Below are 17,613 nucleotides of genomic sequence, written 5' to 3' on the forward strand. Positions count from 1 at the left end.
GGGCTGTCGTACCTAGGGATAAAGACCATCCAAGCCCTTGAGAAACCGGCCACCATGGGATTACCGAAGACTGACCTACACACTGCCGAAATGGCAGCAAGGTGTACCCTGAGATGATATTGCCAATCCCTGCTGCTTGAGGTATAACAGGTAGTCCAAAACAAGGGGAATTGGAGTTAGCTGTGGTTCAGTTCCCCTCTGCAGAGACCAGATGGAAAACACTTCCACTTTGCCAGGTACGTGGCATGAGTGGAGGGTTTCCTATTTCCCAGCAGGACCTCCCTGACTGGATCCGAACACTGGAGCTCAAGAGGATTCAGCCATGGAGTTTCCATGCCATGAGGTGGAGGGACTCCAGATTGGGGTGTTGCAGATGGCCGTGGTCCTGTGTGATTAGAGTCGGGCACACAGGAAGGGCTACTGGTCTGTCCACTGAGAGGTTCATCAGCATGGTGAACGAGTGCTGGCAGGGCCACGCTGGTGCTATGAGGATCAAGGAAGCCCCGTCCCGGCAAGCCTTGAGGAGGACTCTGTGTATGAGAGGGAAGGGGGGGAACGCATACAGCAGGTGACTTGTCCATGAAGGAGCCTGGGCTGTGGTTCAGGAAGGAGCAGAACTGCTGGCACTTCCTGTTGCTCCGCATCGCAAACAGGTCTATGTAGGGAGAGCCCCAGCTCTGGAAAATCAAGTGCACGTCTGGCCTGAGGGAGCATTCGTGACCATGAAACGAGCTGCTGAGGCGATTGGCTAGTTCGTTTTGCACTCCCAGAAGGTGCGACGCCTCTAGGTGTATCGAGTGGGCGATGCAAAAATCCCACAGCTTGAGGGCTTCCTGGCACAGGGGAGGGGAGCGAGCACCACCCTGTTTGTTTATCTAGAACATCGCTGCAGTGTTGTCTGTCAGCACCAACACACATGCGCCCTGCAGGTGGGCCTGGAACGCTTGGCATGCCAGACGAACTGCCCTCAGCTCCCTTACATTGATATGCAGCAATAGTTCTGGGTGGGACCATAGGCCTTGGGTTCTGGTGTTGCCCAGGTGCACTCCCTAAACGAGCGCCGAGGCGTCCGTGACCACGGATAGCGTCGGTTGGGGTTTGGCAAAGGGTACTCCCGCACAGATCACTTGTGGCTGCAGCCACCAGTGAAGAGACTCGAGACTGCAAGCAGGGAGGGTCACTATCATGTCTAGTGGGTCCCTGCCTGGCCTGTGCACCCGCACCAGCCACGCCTGGAGGGGCCAAAGGCATAACCTGGCGTGTTGGACCACGTATGTGCAGGCTGCCATATGCCCCAATAGCTTCCTGCAATTCCTGGCCTTGGTTGTGGGAAATTGGCGAAGGTTTTCGATAATGTCCGTGAGTGCTTGGAAGCGCAGCTCGGGCAGGAATGGCCTGGCCTGCGTGGAGTCCAAGAGAGCTCCTATGAGCTCTATTTTCTGCGTCAGGGCCAGTGTGGATTTGGGCACATTCAATATGAGGCCCAGCCTGCAGAATGTGGCCTGGGCCAGAGACAGGCTCTGGGGCTTGTGCTTGTGACTCTGCCTTGACAAGCCGGTCGTCCAGGTACGGGAACACTTGCACCGGACGTTTGCGGAGGAAGGCTACCACGGCCGCCATACACTTGGTGAATACCCAGTGGGCCGTCAAGAACCCAAAATGGGAGCACCCTTAACTAGTAGTGCTGGCCACTGACTACAAACCTGAGGAATCATCTGTGGGCAAGGATAATGGATATATGGAAGTATGCATCTTTCAGGTTGATGGCAGTGTACCAGTCCCCTGGATCCAGCGAAGGAATGATGGCGGCCAGAGGGATCATGTGAAACTTCACTTTCCTTATGAATGTGTTGAGATCTCGCAGATCCAGGATAGGCCAGAGCCCCCCTTGGCCTTGGGGATGAGGAAATAGCGGGAGTAGAACTCCTTGCCCCTGAACTCCTGAGGAACCTCCTCTATTGTCCCTAGCATGAGGCGCGATTGCACCTCCTGCAAGAGTTGTTTGTGCAAGAGGAGTTGTTTGAAGGGTCCCTGAAGAGGGATGGGGAAGGTGGGTGGGAGGGAACAGAACTGGATAGAATATCCCACCCCTACCATGCTGATGACCCAGCGATCTGACGTGATCTGGGACCAAGCACAGTAGAAGAGGGAGAGTCGATTCACAAAGTGGGGGTAAGGATCAAAGACTAAAACTGATGCTCCGTCCTTGGGCGCATCTTCAGAAGTTTGACTTTGGGCCAGGGGGAAGTTTGGCTGAACCCTGGCCTTAGAATCATAGACTATAAGGGTTGGAAGGGACCTCAGGAGGTCATCTAGTCCAACCCCCTGCTCAAAGCAGGACCAATCCCCAACTAAATCACCCCAGCCAGGGCTTTGTCAAGCCTGACCTTAAAAACTTCAAAGGAACGAGATTCCACCCCCCCCCACTAGGTAATGCATTCCAGTGTTTCACCACCCTCCTAGTGAAGTAGTTTTTCCTAATATCCAACCTAAACCTCCCCCACTGCAACTTGAGACCATTACTCCTCGTTCTGTCATCTGCTACCACTGAGAACAGTCTAGATGGATCCATCCTCTTTGGAACCCCCTTTCAGGTAGTTGAAAGCAGCTATCAAAACCCCCTCATTCTTCTCTTCCGCAGACTAAACAATCCCAGTTCCCTCAGCTTCTCCTCATAAGCCATGTGTTCCAGCCCCCTAATAATTTTTGTTGCCCTCCGCTGGACTCTTTCCAATTTTTCCACATCCTTCTTGTAGTGTGGGGCCCAAAACTGGACACAGTACTCCAGATGAGGCCTCACCAATGCCGAATAGAGGGGAATGATCTTGTCCCTCGATTTGCTGGCAATGCTCTGACTTATACAGCCCAAAATGCCATTAGCCTTCTTTGCAACAAGGGCACACTGTTGACTCATATCCAGCTTCTCGTCCACTGTAACCCCTAGGTCCTTTTCTGCCTTGGCCTGAGGAGGACTGTAACAAGTACCTCCTGTTATTTCTGCCCCGTCTCCTTGACGAGTCTCGTCTAGGAGGCCCAGAGTAGAAGAGGGACGGGGGAGTGAGGCTTGAAAGGCTCTTTGAGGTACAGGGGTGTGGATCACCAAAGACTTCAAAGTCGCCTGTGAGTCCTTAAGGCTGTGGAGGCAAGAGTCCGTATTTTGGGCAAACAGACCTGCACTGTCAAAGAGGAGGCCCTGGATTGTGTTCTGGACCTTCGGTGGTATCCCCAACACCTGGACCCACATGCTGCGCCTCACTGTCATGGCGGTGGCCATGGTCCAAGCCACCAAGTCCACTGCATCTAACAGGGCCTGGAGGGAGGTTCTGGAGACCACCCTGCCCTCCTCAACGAGTGCGCTAAACTCCTTGTGCGAGTCAGCCGGGAGCAACTCCTGGAACTTTGCCAACGAGCTCCAAGAGTTGACAGCATAGGGGCTGAGTACTACTTGCTGATTAGCCACTTGAAGCTGGAGCCCCCACATCGAGTAGACCTTCTGGACAAAACGGTCCAGCTTCTTAGAATCCAGTGACTTAGATGCGGGACCTGGCTGTCCTTGCCTCTCTTTGTGATTTGCTATATCAACCACCAGAGTCCCCGGTTGGGGGTGGGTGAAAAGGTGTTTGTACCCTTTCTGCAGCACAAAATAGCATCTTTCCACCCCTTTAGCGGTGGGTGGTATAGAGGCCGGAGTCTGCCAGAGCACCTTAGTGGTGTTCTAGATTGTTCTTATTAGGGGCAAAGCCACCTCTGGGGCAAGGATGTCCACCATTGGGTCAGACTTCTCCATGACCTCCTCTGTCTGGAGACAGAGGTTTAGGGCCACCCTCCTAAGGAGGTCCTGGCGTCCGTCACTGATAGGGCAGTGGTGGTACCCGCCACCGCCTCATCTGGCGAGGAGGTGGCGGTGGCCTATGGGACAGGGTCTTCCTGCCCTTGGGCTCTCGAGAGGTCGGGTCAGGTACCTCGGAGCCGCCCGTGACTGGAGGTGGCTCCATTGTCACTGATGGCACTGGTCCAGGTGCTGCGCCTGAGCGTGACAGCCCAGAGTTCCTGTCTCATGCGTGGTCCTCAGGAGCCTGGGGGTGTGGCGAGCCAGCAACGTTTCTGGGGAGTGGGGGGCACGGGATGCAGATGCCACCGACACTGGCCTGGATCCCTGAGCATGATGGTAGGCCCAAGGGGTCCAAAAAGGCCATTGTACTGGGTTCTGCCACTGGGGCGGCCAGGCGACTGCCAGTGCCGATGACTCCACTGGTCTGCAGTGCTGGGATCGGGAGACGTAGTGGCTGCATCAAGATACAGAAGACTCAGCGTCCGACTTGGACAAGTAGTCTGCCCGACTACGAGGGGGGCGGAGCCTGATGGTGCCAGGGAGTGGTACTGGGGAGATGGTAAGTGGTGCGGTCGCATCATAGGCTTGCCACAATGATGAACCAGAGGTGGGGCTGCCATCGGTGCCGTAAAAGCTGCTGGAGCCACGTGCGGCCCCGGGATAGATGCTGCAGCCACTGCCGGTGCATGGGCATGCGGTGCTGGGGACTGCGCGATCATGGCAATGAGGTCCCGTACTACCTCATAAGTGTCCGACGTGGAGGGAAGGTTGAGCTCTTCCTCCAGATCCTCCCAAGTCAGGAAGGACACCAACACCGGACTCGATGGGCCTCCTGTTGGGGTCAGAGTCAACAGTGCCAGGTCTTGAGGCCCAGACCATAGGTGTTGCACCGGAGGACGCACCCCGCTGGAATCCCCTCGCAGCTCCTTGACGGGGGAATGATCTCTGTCCGCCTTCTTTTTCTTATGCGGCACCAGGGACTGTGAGCAATGCTGCCTAGGGGCACTGGCCTTATGAGTTGGGGAGCAGCACCAGTGCTCCTTGGAGGAGTCCCTCCTCGGTGCCAGGAGATCCCGCTCCGAGGCCGGGGCGCTACGCACAAATGATGCTGGTGCAGCTTCTGGTGCCGGCTGTGGGCAAAGGGCTGACTCCATCAGGAGGAGCTTCAACGATAGTCCCGCTCTCTCTCAGTCTTGGGTCTACAGCTCCTGCAAATTGGGCACTTATCTGTCCTCTCCTAAACAACTGAGACAGGCAGTGTGCAGATTGCCTGGGGGCATAGGTTTCGCACACCTCTCACACGTCTTAAACCCTTGCGACCGAGGCATGTCCCGGTGCCTGGGGAAACTAGGGCGGGGGGAAAGCCCCCTAAAGTAAGTCCAATTAACTACAAACTAGTATAAAACTAACTGTGTACATCAGAGAAAAGGGAACCACGAGGTAGGCACTTGCGAATGCAAGAGACTGAGCTGCTCCAACGACCGTCACTGGTGGTAAGAAGGAACTAGAGCAGGTGGCGGGTTGGCAGGGACCTATATATACCACCATAAAGGTGTCACTCCAGAGGTCTCCACAGCCGACCCGATGGGTACTGCTCGGGGAAAAACCTTCCAACGATCGTGCAGGTGGCGTGCGCGCACCATTGGAATGCACATAAGCAATCGCTCGAAGAAGAACTAGTGCCTCTGGGAGGGATCGAGAAGAGGGCATGTACACTTTTGTGTGCAGCTAACATGCACATAACTGAACTTCAGTGGACACCTCCCCTGTCATCCTAGACTTCTGTGCGCACATAAGTACACAGGCATGCAAATCAGGGGCTGCACAGGAACACTGAATGTGCATCTGTGCAAATGAGGCAGGTGCAATTCTGAAAATGAAGTCCTTTGTACAAAAAAAAATTGCATTTCACTGAACTTATGCCCACCAGATTTTCAGGCAATAGCAGTTAGCAGAATGTATGTACCATTTCAGATTTATGTTCAGAGCAGCTTTACGAGTCGCAAAGGCCCTCATATGACCCCAGTGACTTGAGAAGACAAGGACTATCCCCCATCCTCTTGAAGCCTTTGGCCAGCTGGCTGCCTGAAGCAAAGTTGCTGCCCGTCTGCTGAGCTACCTCTGAAATCTGCGAGCAGAGGTACTAGGACAAAAGGAGGAAGACAGCTTAGCTGCCTCGCAGCTGCAGGCAAAATAGCACAGCACAGTCCCTGGCACAGGAATCTGAGCTTTGAGTTCTGCCGCAGAAGAGCCCGAGGGGCTCCTGAAAAACCGAGGTGCCTGCAAGGAAAGAGATAACGGTCCCGAGGTGGAGGGTAGACACGGATGGAGAAGAAACGAAACAGACACAGTCACAGTCCATTAACATCTTGTGTCAATGAGTGTAACAAATGTGGTACACGCACAACGCAACTGAATTTTAGTGGCAGGGAAACCGTGTTAATGGAACATTTAAAAATGCATTAATTCAGTCAGAAAAATGCTCTTTGCATTGGAAAGCACTCTACAATCAGCATCTTGTACCAAGTTCAGCGTCCTGCCAATCCTCCCTGCTGCACAACTGATAATTGTGTGCGTTGCGATTCCTTATTTGCAGCTTCTCTTGCACACAGGAAGGTTAAATCATATTCAGAAGGGCCTGACAGGTATAAAGCATCTCAATTTCTCTATTTGCATATCGTTCTTGTTGTGACCCTGGGAGCAATGCTTGATTGGCTCACCATGCGGCAGCGTGCACTTAGTGACACGCGTGTCAGCTAAGGTGCCATCAAAGCACATGCTAAATGCCAACTTCCAGCAAAAGGGAGTCTACGCAGTCAGAATTTCTGGGCACAGTTCAGCTCTGCTCTAGAAGTGACAGTCATTTTCATATCAATGAGTCCAATTCAGAAACTATTCCTTCGTCAATAGCTCATGCAGCGTACATGCCCATTGATATTCATTTATTACAAGTGCTGATCACTATTTATAAAAGAGCTCAAAGCGAAAACTCGGCATTTTCTATTGCACAAGTACAGGTAGAGGAATTGGATGGATTCGCAAAGTGTTCTTTCTTTTTCATTTTAAAATAAATTACCCGATTGTTCACTTGTTATACTGAACATGCAAATAATTCAATCTACAGTAAACGAAAAGCCATGCAGTAAATCTACGGGCAGCACACGTTAGTAGCATGTATTCTAAGGTGCACATTGCCAGTCACGGAGGGGGGAGACAAAACGCATGCTATGCACTACTGCACTTTCATGTTTGTATACAAGGACATACATGCAAGCCACACACAACATCAATACCTTCAACTTTGACAAGTGTCCCAGTTCCTTAGCAGCACTGAAAATCAACTGCGTACCCTATGATTGCGAGAAGTTAAAGTCGAAGAAAGGAGAGAAAGATTAGAAATCAATTTTTGAGCAAGTAAAGGAAAAAGGTGCAAATCAAGTTGGTCCATTGATCTTGATATAACAACCCCAGTGCCAATCATGCTAGTTTATTTTCCTCCATTTCCAAGGAATACATTTGTTAGCTAGGGTAAAGAGCAGCCTTCCTGTGGACAGCCACATACAGGGCTCCCGCAGACTGTGGTACACTGCTAGCTCTCACTTGCAGAAACCACCTGTGTAAACCAATTACACATCTAGATGGATTACCCACAAATAGATTGTGAAGACATTGCATTACCCTAGACTTGAAGCTCTCCTACAAAATTATAACCAGACCTTAGGATCTGGGAGTGAAAAGCTTTTATGGAGTTAATGATAAACTAAGCGCAGATCACATTATTAGTTAAAACTTTTGTGTAGACATGCAGCACAGTGCAACTGAAGAGTGGGGTTAAGCACGTTAGCCCCACAATTTGATTTGCTTGTTTTTTAGTGTATTATCTCAGGCAGAAGACAGGCAGGCTCAGTCTATTGGAATACTATAACAATTCCTTATTCACAAACATGAACAGATCAATACCTAGACATCCCGTTCCCACACCATGGTTTACTTGTGTCCTCTGAACAATGATGCAACAAGGAAGGAAGCTGGAGCCCTGGAGATGGGAAATGTGACTTGGAGCCAGATACACTGCAGCACAATGAATGCTGATCCTTGGGCAAAGACAGAGGGGAGGATGCCATTCCTTTCCCTCTGCCATAGCATCTTTCCACCCTTCTCCAATGCACCTGTCACCTGGGTACGGGAGTACTAAACAAAATTAGTAAGGCTGCAAGCAACCAGACAGTGATCGCCATCCCTTACTCCTAAGATCCTTTACGGGGTGTGCTTGAAATGATTTTCTTCCTCCCCCTGTGTTTTCTCCCCATCTCTTTTCCTACCTCTGATCCAAAGGGACTGTTCAGCGGAGAGCCTGAGGAATCCAACCTGCCCTCACACTGGTCATGAATTCCCTTAGCTCACCTTAGCTCTCCGTTGCACACTCTTCCAGGCTACTCTGGCAGGTGCTGTGGGGAGGAGGCTGTAAATGTCCAGACTTCTCCAGTTGAGTTTTCCCCTTTCTTCTCAGTGAGGGCTGAAATGTTCTGGGAGGATTGTCCCCTGGAATGGGGAACTGGACCCTTGTCCCTCTGGGCCAGTAAATGATAATTAGGGCACCACTGTTTAATTTTGTTTCAGTTACTTTTCCTAATGAACACCATACACCACTTCAAAAGGAATTCCAGTGAAGCTAGCCCTGCCCTTGGGATTGTTGGTGTACTCAGTAATTTCCACAAGGCCCATCTGTTTCCAAATATCTCTAATGAGCCCCTCACACTGTACATTATTTTCCTTTGCCACCTCCCCTCCCTACCCCTTTACCCACTACTCTTCCTTACTTCAGTAAGCCCTTCTCTCTCTCACATACTTCCACAGCAAGAGCCACCAAAACAAACAATCCTAGTGCTAAAAGTCTGGAAGAGTTTAGCTGGTGTAGTTGAGCAAAAAGAAGGCCAAGAGGGAATCTGATTGCACTGTATCAATATATCCCAGGGGGGTAAACACTAAGGAAAGCAAAGAGCTATTGAAGCTGAAAGACAGTGTTGGCACAAGAATAAATGGGGATAAACTGTCCAGGGACAAATTCAGGCTGTAAATTAGGATGATGCTTCTAACCATCAGAGGAGTGAGGCTCTGGAGCAGCCTCCCAAAAGGGGTCAGTGGGGCAAACAACTTAATTAGTTTTAAGAGAAAGCTGGACAAATTTATGTGTGTGATTGTGTGACGGGGTTGCTTGTGCTGCCAGAAGCTGGAAATGGGTGACGGGATGGATCACTTGATGATTCCCTGTTCTGTTCATTCCCTCTGGGGCACCTGGCAGTGGCCACTCTTGGAAAACAGTATACTGGGCTAGATGGACCTTTGGTCTGACCCAGTATGGCTGTTCTTATGATGGTAGGGGACAGGGCTTGGCAGCCCTGGGGGGCCCTTCTGGTTTATGTCTTATGTTCTGAAGCTCATGCTTCAGGACTCCAGCTGGTCTCCTGCAGGGGTCAGGAAGGGATCCCTGTCCCCCAGGTACTCTGGCGGTATGTACTTTGTTTTGTCTCTGAAGCATCAGGGATGGCCACAGCTGGAGATGGGACATTGGACGGGGAGTGTCAGGGCTCTGAGGTGGCACTGAGCAGTCTCTCTCTCAGATGCTTGGCTGGCTGGTTCTTGCTCACATGCTCAGGGTCTGACTGATCACCATATATGGGGTCAGGAAGGAATTTTCCCTCAGGTCAGACTGGCAGTGATCTGTGGGGTTTTTTAGCCTTCTTCTGCCACGTGGGGGTGCGGGTCACTAGCTGGAATTATCTGGGTACATCGCACTTCAATGTTTCTCTGCCATTGTGGGGTCTTGGACATTGGTGCATCTCAATCTCTCCCATTCTCTGCCTGTCTTTATGTCAAGAATTATAACATTCAAAAACCCCAGTCGGCGAACACTTCAATCTCCCTGGACACTCAACAACAGACTTAAAAGTGGCAATTCTTCAACAAAAAAAATTCAAAAACAGACTCCAATGAGAAACTGAAGAACTGGAATTAATTTGCAAACTGGACACCATCAAATTAAGCATGAATAAAGACTGGGAGTGGATGGGTCACTACAAAAACTATTTCCCCCCTGCTGTTACTCACACCTTCTTGTCTACTGTTTGAAATGGGCCACCCTGTTTACATTGGCCTCATTACCACTACAAAAGTGATTTTTCCTCCCTTGGTATGCTACTGTTGAGAATAGCCCATTTCCACTTTAATTGAATTGTCTCGTTAGCACTGACCCCCCACTTGGCAACTTCCATCTGTGTGTGTGTGTGTGTGTGTGTGTGTATGTGGGGGATGTGTATATATACACACACACACCCCTACTGTTTTAGTCCACTCCATGCATCTGATGAAGTGGGTTATAGCCAACGAAAACTTATGCCCAAATAAATGTGTTAGTCTCTAAGATGCCACAAGGTCTCTTCATTGTTTTTGCTGATACAGACTAACACAGCTACCACTCTGAAACCTGTCTGGGTGCAGCTAGTTGGGGGTCAGTGGCATAGAGGTCTGGATGTGTGGGCTCAGGGTGGTGCAGAGGTGTGGCACTTGCCAGGGTGAGGGTTTGAGTGCAGTGAGCTCAGTTGGGGGTGGTCTGGGTACAGGGGTGGGAGTCCCAAGGCAGGGGGGTTCCAGATGCAGGGATTGAGGTTCACTGGGCTAGGGTTCAGATATGGAGGACCAGAGGGGTTCTGGGTGTACGGGGTGAGGCTTGGCGGGGGTGTCTGGGTATGGGAGGTCCAGATGCACGGGGGTTGGGTGGATGGGGGTGCAGCTCCCCATACAGTGACCACTCCCCCCACAGCTGAAGAACGATGGGGGCAGGAAGCAGGGAGGATGCTGACCTTCCTGCAGCTTGGGGAGGTTTCTCGGGGTGAGTCTTACACAGCCCCAGCCACTCCTTGCAGGGGAAGAGGAAATCCCATTCTCCCCTGCCTCCAGCCCTGCTGTCTGCTCTGGGTGCCTGAAATGATGTATCTGCACAGCTAGAGAGTGGTGCGTAACCACTCTTGCAGATTCTCTTTGCTTCCCTGTCAAAGTCATTTTTCTGTGGGGAAGCAAAGAAATCTGTGGGGGACGTTAATTCTATGCACCCGCAGTGGTGCAGAATTACCCCAGGAGTAACAAAGGTATATCCTAGTAGCTTTTACAAGGTGCTGTTAACTAATCGCACTACTGCACTACCTGACTGATGCGTGTGACTGCACTTAGGGTTTTGATCTGTATTGATGGCCAAATGGTAAATGCTGTGTGATTTCTGGAGTTCATTTTTACTTACAAGAGGTTCTTAAGGTTCAGCACCTGCTGAGCTAAGCAGAAGAGCACACACTATTTTCTAAATCAAGTTACAAGACATTTTAAATGAGCAGCCCCAAAATGCTATTTAAATATTAATATATCACAGTTCAGTTCTGTCATTCCTCTTTGGAATTTTTCAATACGAGTTTGAACAACAACATTAGCCACCCAAGGCACGTAGCATTCCTGCAGCAGTCTCCTAAGTAGGCCAGGTCTGAAACACTGAGCAATACCCAAAAAGAAAAGGAGTACTTGTGGCACCTTAGAGACTAACCAATTTATTTGAGCATGAGCTTTCGTGAAATACAGCTCACTTCATCGGATGCATACCGTGGAAACTGCAGCAGACTTTATATACACACAGAGCAATACCCAGTGATTCAGAATGCTTCATGGAACAAAGCTGCTCAGATAACTACTCTCCAATTTTTCTTTCCCACTAGGCACTATCCCTGTCAGTCAATGCCAATCTCTGTCAGCATATGTTTGCAAACAGAAGTTATTCTGTTATTACAGTGAGTTTGTCATCAAAGTTGGGATTGCCTAAATGAAATAACATGGACAGCTCCTGTCTTTGCCTGATGACACTCTTGTAAACAAGATACTACGGCTCCTCAAAAGGCTGTTTATCCATGCAAGAAAACATCCCACCACCATTCTGGAGTTCCAGAAACTTAACCCCATATATCCACTCAGCCAAGAGAGACAGTATTGTAATTAAATGTTAATCTTTACTTATACTTGGTAAGCTATGTGAATTGCTCTCTGAAGTACTGCAGCTCATGTTGCCATTGGTCTTGAAATCCATGGAAATTCAATATCCACAGGCTTATGAACCAGTGACTGGAGTGTATTATTAAGACACTTGCTGCTGCCTGCCGTCCTAGAGGCGTGAAAGCAACAGGTGAGATACAATTCCATTATAACCTACATCCCATGAGCTGGCTAGCTTCTCTTGTCAGAGAGCCACTTCCTGCCCAATGGGAGAAATCCTGCAGAAGCAGGAGAGGACTTGGGCTTCTTTTCGTAGCCTCTCCATTTTGAATGTGTCAGAGAAGGTAACATGAAGCCATATGGAGTATCACAGAATGGCTATTCTGTGGCGACTTCCAGCAGGGTTGCAAGCAGTAGCTATGTATGGCCTTTCAGCGGGAAATGTGGTATCTGGTGCTTTCCTCCCCCTCAGTATGGGAACTTCAAAAGGGGCCGGCATAAAAGCCCAAAGCAGCTCCTTCCCCTGGTGCCCTAGGAAAGCTGTTATTTCATCTCTTCAGGTTAGAAGGGATTCTTAGGATCATAATAAGGCTGCTCTTACATTCAGGCTTCCGCATATCTACTAACAGACTCTTTCTACAGCAGCTTAAAAGTAGCCTAGAAAACATACATGCCTCCCCCCCCCAAAGTTATTTATCTTCGCCATTCTAAATCCAGCACACAAATGAAACTGATTAAAGAAACACAAACATGGTCACTTAAAACCTGAACATAGAGAGAAGGCCATAGTTTGATGCTCAGATCCCTTGCAATAGTTTCTTGCTTGGAAGGTATGATTCACTGTGTGCAATACAGCTCTGGTGTTTACAGCATCCTTAAGGGTGAGACAAGGGCCCTCCCTGTCACAAGACAAATAAATTTACATCAAGATGCAAGTCTCCACCACCTCTTCAGACACCATGACCTGAACACCTTTCAACACATACCAGAAACCAGTGACAAACAAGAAGAGCCACTCATTACACCAACCCAGGCCAAGAGCCTGCTTAAATGTGGACAAGTAGTAATATTTCTGGACCATTTCCAAACAATTAGCTTATAACCCAGGGCCAGGAGTTTACTCTGCCTGTGACTGGACACCATCCTAGGAAGCAGCTGGATATCTGGGATTGCAATGTAATCTGCTTCTGTAGCTCACCAGGATTAGGGGACAGGCTAATTTTTCATCATTAACAGGTCACTACAGTTCATGACACACATTAATCCAATTGGTTCCTGCAGCTGAACACTTATATACATCTACCTTTGAAATCAGGTGTATCCTGGTCATGCTTCAAACAACTCCCCGCAATCGGAGACAGAAACACTGCCCCTCTCAGTAGGGACGATGCCTAAAAGTGTCATTAATGAGCAACCCCAAATTCACCATGTGTAACAGGAGAAAAACACTCCCCAGCCTAGGGAGCTGATGATCATTACGTGAAAGCGTTTCCATGGTTGAACTAACCCGGTGTAGTCAGCCCCAGCCACCGGGTAATTTGACGTGTGCTGCCTTCTGAAAAAGGTTGCAGACTCCTCCTATTCAACGATTCGGTGCACTTGACAGTCACCCTTTGGACTCCAGCATCTCGGATGCTGTGCTGGGAGAGCACTCTCTCTGCCTCAAGATCCCAAAACCAATAAAACCATTTCTTTAGTTTCTTAGATTACGGCCACCACTTTCCTTTCCAAGCTCACCCTTCAGAACCGGCTGGTCTGCAGACCACACTACCCAGACAGGGTTATATGGCAGAATGAGAATGGCTTTGCACTGAGTAAGGAAGAAGGTTACGCTTTACCGTGTGGTCTGTGAGTGGAGGAAGCACGATCAGCTTCTCCATGGTGTTCATCACCACCCTCCACAGCTCCTTCAGCACCCTCTTCAACACCGTCTTTTCGCATACCGTGGCAAAGAGCGTCAGGCTGCAAGGAGAGAGCAAGAGCTAATTAAAACAACGCTGTTCCAGCAGTGCAGTCTGCAGGAGAAATGGAGTGGAAGTGTGGGTGAGATTTAATGCCTCACCTAGCAAACAATTTATGTTAACTCTTACCTAACGTCTCATAGGAAAGAGCAGCGTTCCCTTTGCCTACAGCACTGCTAAAGTAACATTTTCTGTTGCTTTTTCCTTCAGCTTTAGCACTAAGACATTTGCACAGAACAGGATTTTTGTGCCCAAGAATTCAGCCACTGCTATTTAACATCCAGAGAAATACAAAGTTTTCATTTGTATTATGGTAGCTTGCAGGGGCCCCACACAGGATCAGGGCCCCACTGTGCTGGATGCTTACACATAAAATAGGAGAAGCACCCTGCCCCAAAGGGCTCATCCGTCTAAATAGGGAAAGACCCAGCAGGTGAGTTTACACTAAGAGAGGGCCATTATGCTCTGCTGGTGTGACCTGCAGCAAACACTCCACAATCACTCTGGATTGTGCTAGAGCTTCTCTTTTAGAGACGCAGGGAGATGAGGACACAGGAACACAAGGATTTATCTATTGGCTAGGTGTATATATAAAATGAGTGGATGAGACAGCGTTATAATTATGTTGGTCCCAGGATATGAGAGAGATAAGGTAGGTGAGGTAATATCTTGTACTGGATCAACTTCTGCTGGTGCACGGGACAAGCTTTCAAGCTTCACAGAGCTCTTCTTCAGGTCTGGAGAAGCAAACTAGCGTGTTCAAGTTAAATACAGAGTGGGACAGGTTGTTAAGCATACGAGGGTCACACGTGTCGTAGCATCACTCCGTATAAAACGGGCACTTACTTACCTGCACTGCACCTTGTTCTCTGAGATGCGGGTGCAGACGCGTATTCCACCCAGGGGTACAGGCGCCCAGCATGCCGACGCCAGAGAATTGTGCTTAGCACTAGTTGTAGGGTGGCACTCAGCTCTTGTGGTCTTAGCCCCTCGCCTGACTGTCCAAGGGTGATGCCACCTAACCCCCCTCAGTTTCTTCAATCCAAAATCCCAGGCTGCAGACTCTGTTTAAATAGAGACTGCAGAACAGCCATCCCAAAGTTTGCATCTGGTAATAGCATAACTGTCACGGAGTCCCTGGGCGATGCTCTGGAACTGCTCCCCATGAAGCCAGTCAGGACTCTGGGGCAGTCGCCTTTCTGTGAGCAGCCTGTCTTCAGGACACACAGCTCACACAGCTTCCACCTTCCTGGGTCTGACCTCGGAGCATTCAGCATCCTCTGCCCCTCCGTGCGCTTCCCCCAGTGAGTCCGCTCAGGCGGGGCTCCTGGGGAAGCCAGAGGGTCCTGCACCCCAACTTCGCAGTCAGACGTGACTCTCAGCCAGCCAGTAAAACAGAAGGTTTATTAGACGTCAGGAACATGGTCTAACACAGAGCTTGTAGGTGCAGAGAACAGGACCCCTCAGCTGGGTCCATTTTGGGGGGCAGTGAGCCAGACAACCACGTCTGCCCTTCACTCCATGTCCCAGCCAGCCCCAAACTGAAAACCCCCTCCAGCCCCTCCTCCTCTGGGCTTTGTTCCTTTCCCGGGCCAGGTGGTCACCTGATTCCTTTGTTCTCCAGCCCTTTAGCTCTCACCTCGCAGGGGGGAAGGGCCCAGGCCATCAGTTGCCAGGAAACAGGGTGTCGGCCATTCTCTGTGTCCAGACTCCTGCACATACCGGCCCTCTAGGGCTCTGCAATGATCATACACCCTTACTCCATCACCTAGATACTTAAGAACTGCCTAGAGGAAACTGAGGCACCCCCACACTATTCAGAGGAAACATTAAGAACAGTCCCACTTCGTCACAATAACACCTAGCTAAAGTGTGTACAGAAGACCAAGAAGCTGCCCTACAAATGTTCACTATTGAGATATCATTGAGAAATGTGATCTGTGTTGCTTGTGGTCTTGTCTAATGGGTCCATGTCTGTGGGGGCATAGTCTGAGCTACCTTTGGGGTTTAGATGGAGGGTCAGCCAGTCTCCTCACAGATGATCTCCCAGTTAGATAATACAGGTTCCTGTATTACCACAGCTTATGAGGCAGATATTACGCTATTATCTGAGCTGCTTCTGAGCATTTTCCTTCCTCCTCATTTAGCCAAGTATCATTCACGCGGTGAGGTGTAGATTGCCAAATGCTGGAAGAACAACCTGGACATGGTGCTGGGTCATCAGGTCAGGCAGGAGATGGAGAGATTTAGGAGGCTGAGCTAACACACTGAGAAGGCCAGAGTATTAACATTGCTTCGTCAGGCCATTGCAATAAGAATCAACTTAGTATGGTCCAATGTGAGTTTGAGGATAACCCGAGGAATCAGAGGGAAATGGGAAGGCATACAACAGGTCTCTTCCCCAGTTCAGATGGAAAGCATCAGTTAGGGACCCTGGACTGAGCCTCACTTGGAAACAAAACTGACATTTTCTGTTGCCCTTCATTGTAAAGAGGTCGATGGAAGGAATGCCCCATTCTGTGAACATGGACCTCACTCTGCTGCTCTTCAGTAACCACTTGTGGTTGCTGAGAAAAACCTGCTGAGATGGTCAGCCAGCTGGTTTTGAGAGCCTGGTAAATGTGCCACCGTGGGCATAGTTTCTTCCTGACAAAGCCAGCTGTAGTGGGCTCATCCCTGCTTGTTCACCGAATACACTGCGATGGTATTGTCTGCAAATGTGTGAACTGCTGCTCCCCAGCTCTGATCTCAAAAGGCCTGATACACATTGTATATTGCCTGAAGCTCCAGCATGTTAATATGACTGGAAGCTTTCTACTCTGACCACAAACGTTGAATCTTTCACTTCCCTAGATACACTCCCCAACCTATTATGGAGACATCGGTGACTATTGTTCTGGTTGGTGGAGGATGGGCAAACGGAACCCTCTGGCACATATTGTTCTGTCCACTAATATAGTGAGTCTGAGGCTACTCGGGTAAGCCTGTCCAATGAGCATCAACTGGGGCGATAAACCCACCTGAAGCATGGCAGAAGAGGGCAAAGAGACAATCTTACACGCTGCACCATGTAAGTGTGTGTGGCCATATGGCCCAGTAGTCCCAGACATATGTGGACTTGATTTTTTGGGGTTCAATATTGGTTTTTCTTTGTTCAAAATCAACCCTTGACAATCAGAAGGGTCCAGCATGAATTGGACACAACTAAGGACTTGTTCCCTTGATCTGCAGCTCAATAGCCAATTGTCCAAGTATGGGAAGACATGAATTCACCTCCTCCTAGGTAGGCCGCTACCACCATCATGCATTTAATAAAGATGTATGGAGCTGATAACAGGCCAAAGGGGAGAACCCTGTACTGGTAATGCTGGCCAGCAACGTGGAATCTCAGGAACTTTCTATGGCCTGGGAAAATCACAATGTGGAAATAAGCATCCGAAGATGAAGAGCAGCAAACCAGTTATGAATCAAGGCAGGGAGCATAGTAGCCAAGGTAACCATGTGGAATTTCATATACTTGACGAACTGGTTGAGACCAAGGATAGTCTCATTTCTCTCTTGGAGATCGGGAAATACTGGGAATAAAATCCCTTCCTGTGATAACGAGGAATCTCCTCCACAGCTGCCAGAACACGAAGAGTTTGGAGCCGCTGAAGAGGCAGTGACTCATAAGAAGCGTCCCTGAAAAGGGAGGGGGGAATGGAAAGGAATTGTTCAGCATTACTCAACCCCAAAATGCTTAGGGCCCATCTGTCCATTGCTGTGGATTCTCAAGCACTGCAGAAGCGAGAC

The 17,613-nt window shown here is 49.6% G+C and overlaps 1 protein-coding gene across 6 annotated transcripts in view; it reads right to left on the reverse strand.

Annotated features, from left to right (window-relative positions):
* UNC13B (unc-13 homolog B) overlaps nucleotides 1-17,613 on the reverse strand; it is a gene marked incomplete at its 5' end in the record, with an annotated part of 380,494 nt that overhangs the window by 17,354 nt on the left and 345,527 nt on the right. For all 6 annotated transcript variants that reach the window (XM_084628800.1, XM_084628798.1, XM_084628797.1 and 3 more), the window contains 2 exons: nucleotides 7,126-7,182; nucleotides 13,699-13,822. In XM_084628800.1, the coding sequence (XP_084484926.1) occupies nucleotides 7,126-7,182; nucleotides 13,699-13,822 (181 nt within the window). The remainder of the gene's footprint in view (nucleotides 1-7,125; nucleotides 7,183-13,698; nucleotides 13,823-17,613) is intronic.

Source organism: Lepidochelys olivacea (genome assembly GCF_965140295.1).
Source record: "Lepidochelys olivacea isolate rLepOli2 genome assembly, chromosome: 5".
NCBI lineage: Eukaryota > Metazoa > Chordata > Testudines > Cheloniidae > Lepidochelys > Lepidochelys olivacea.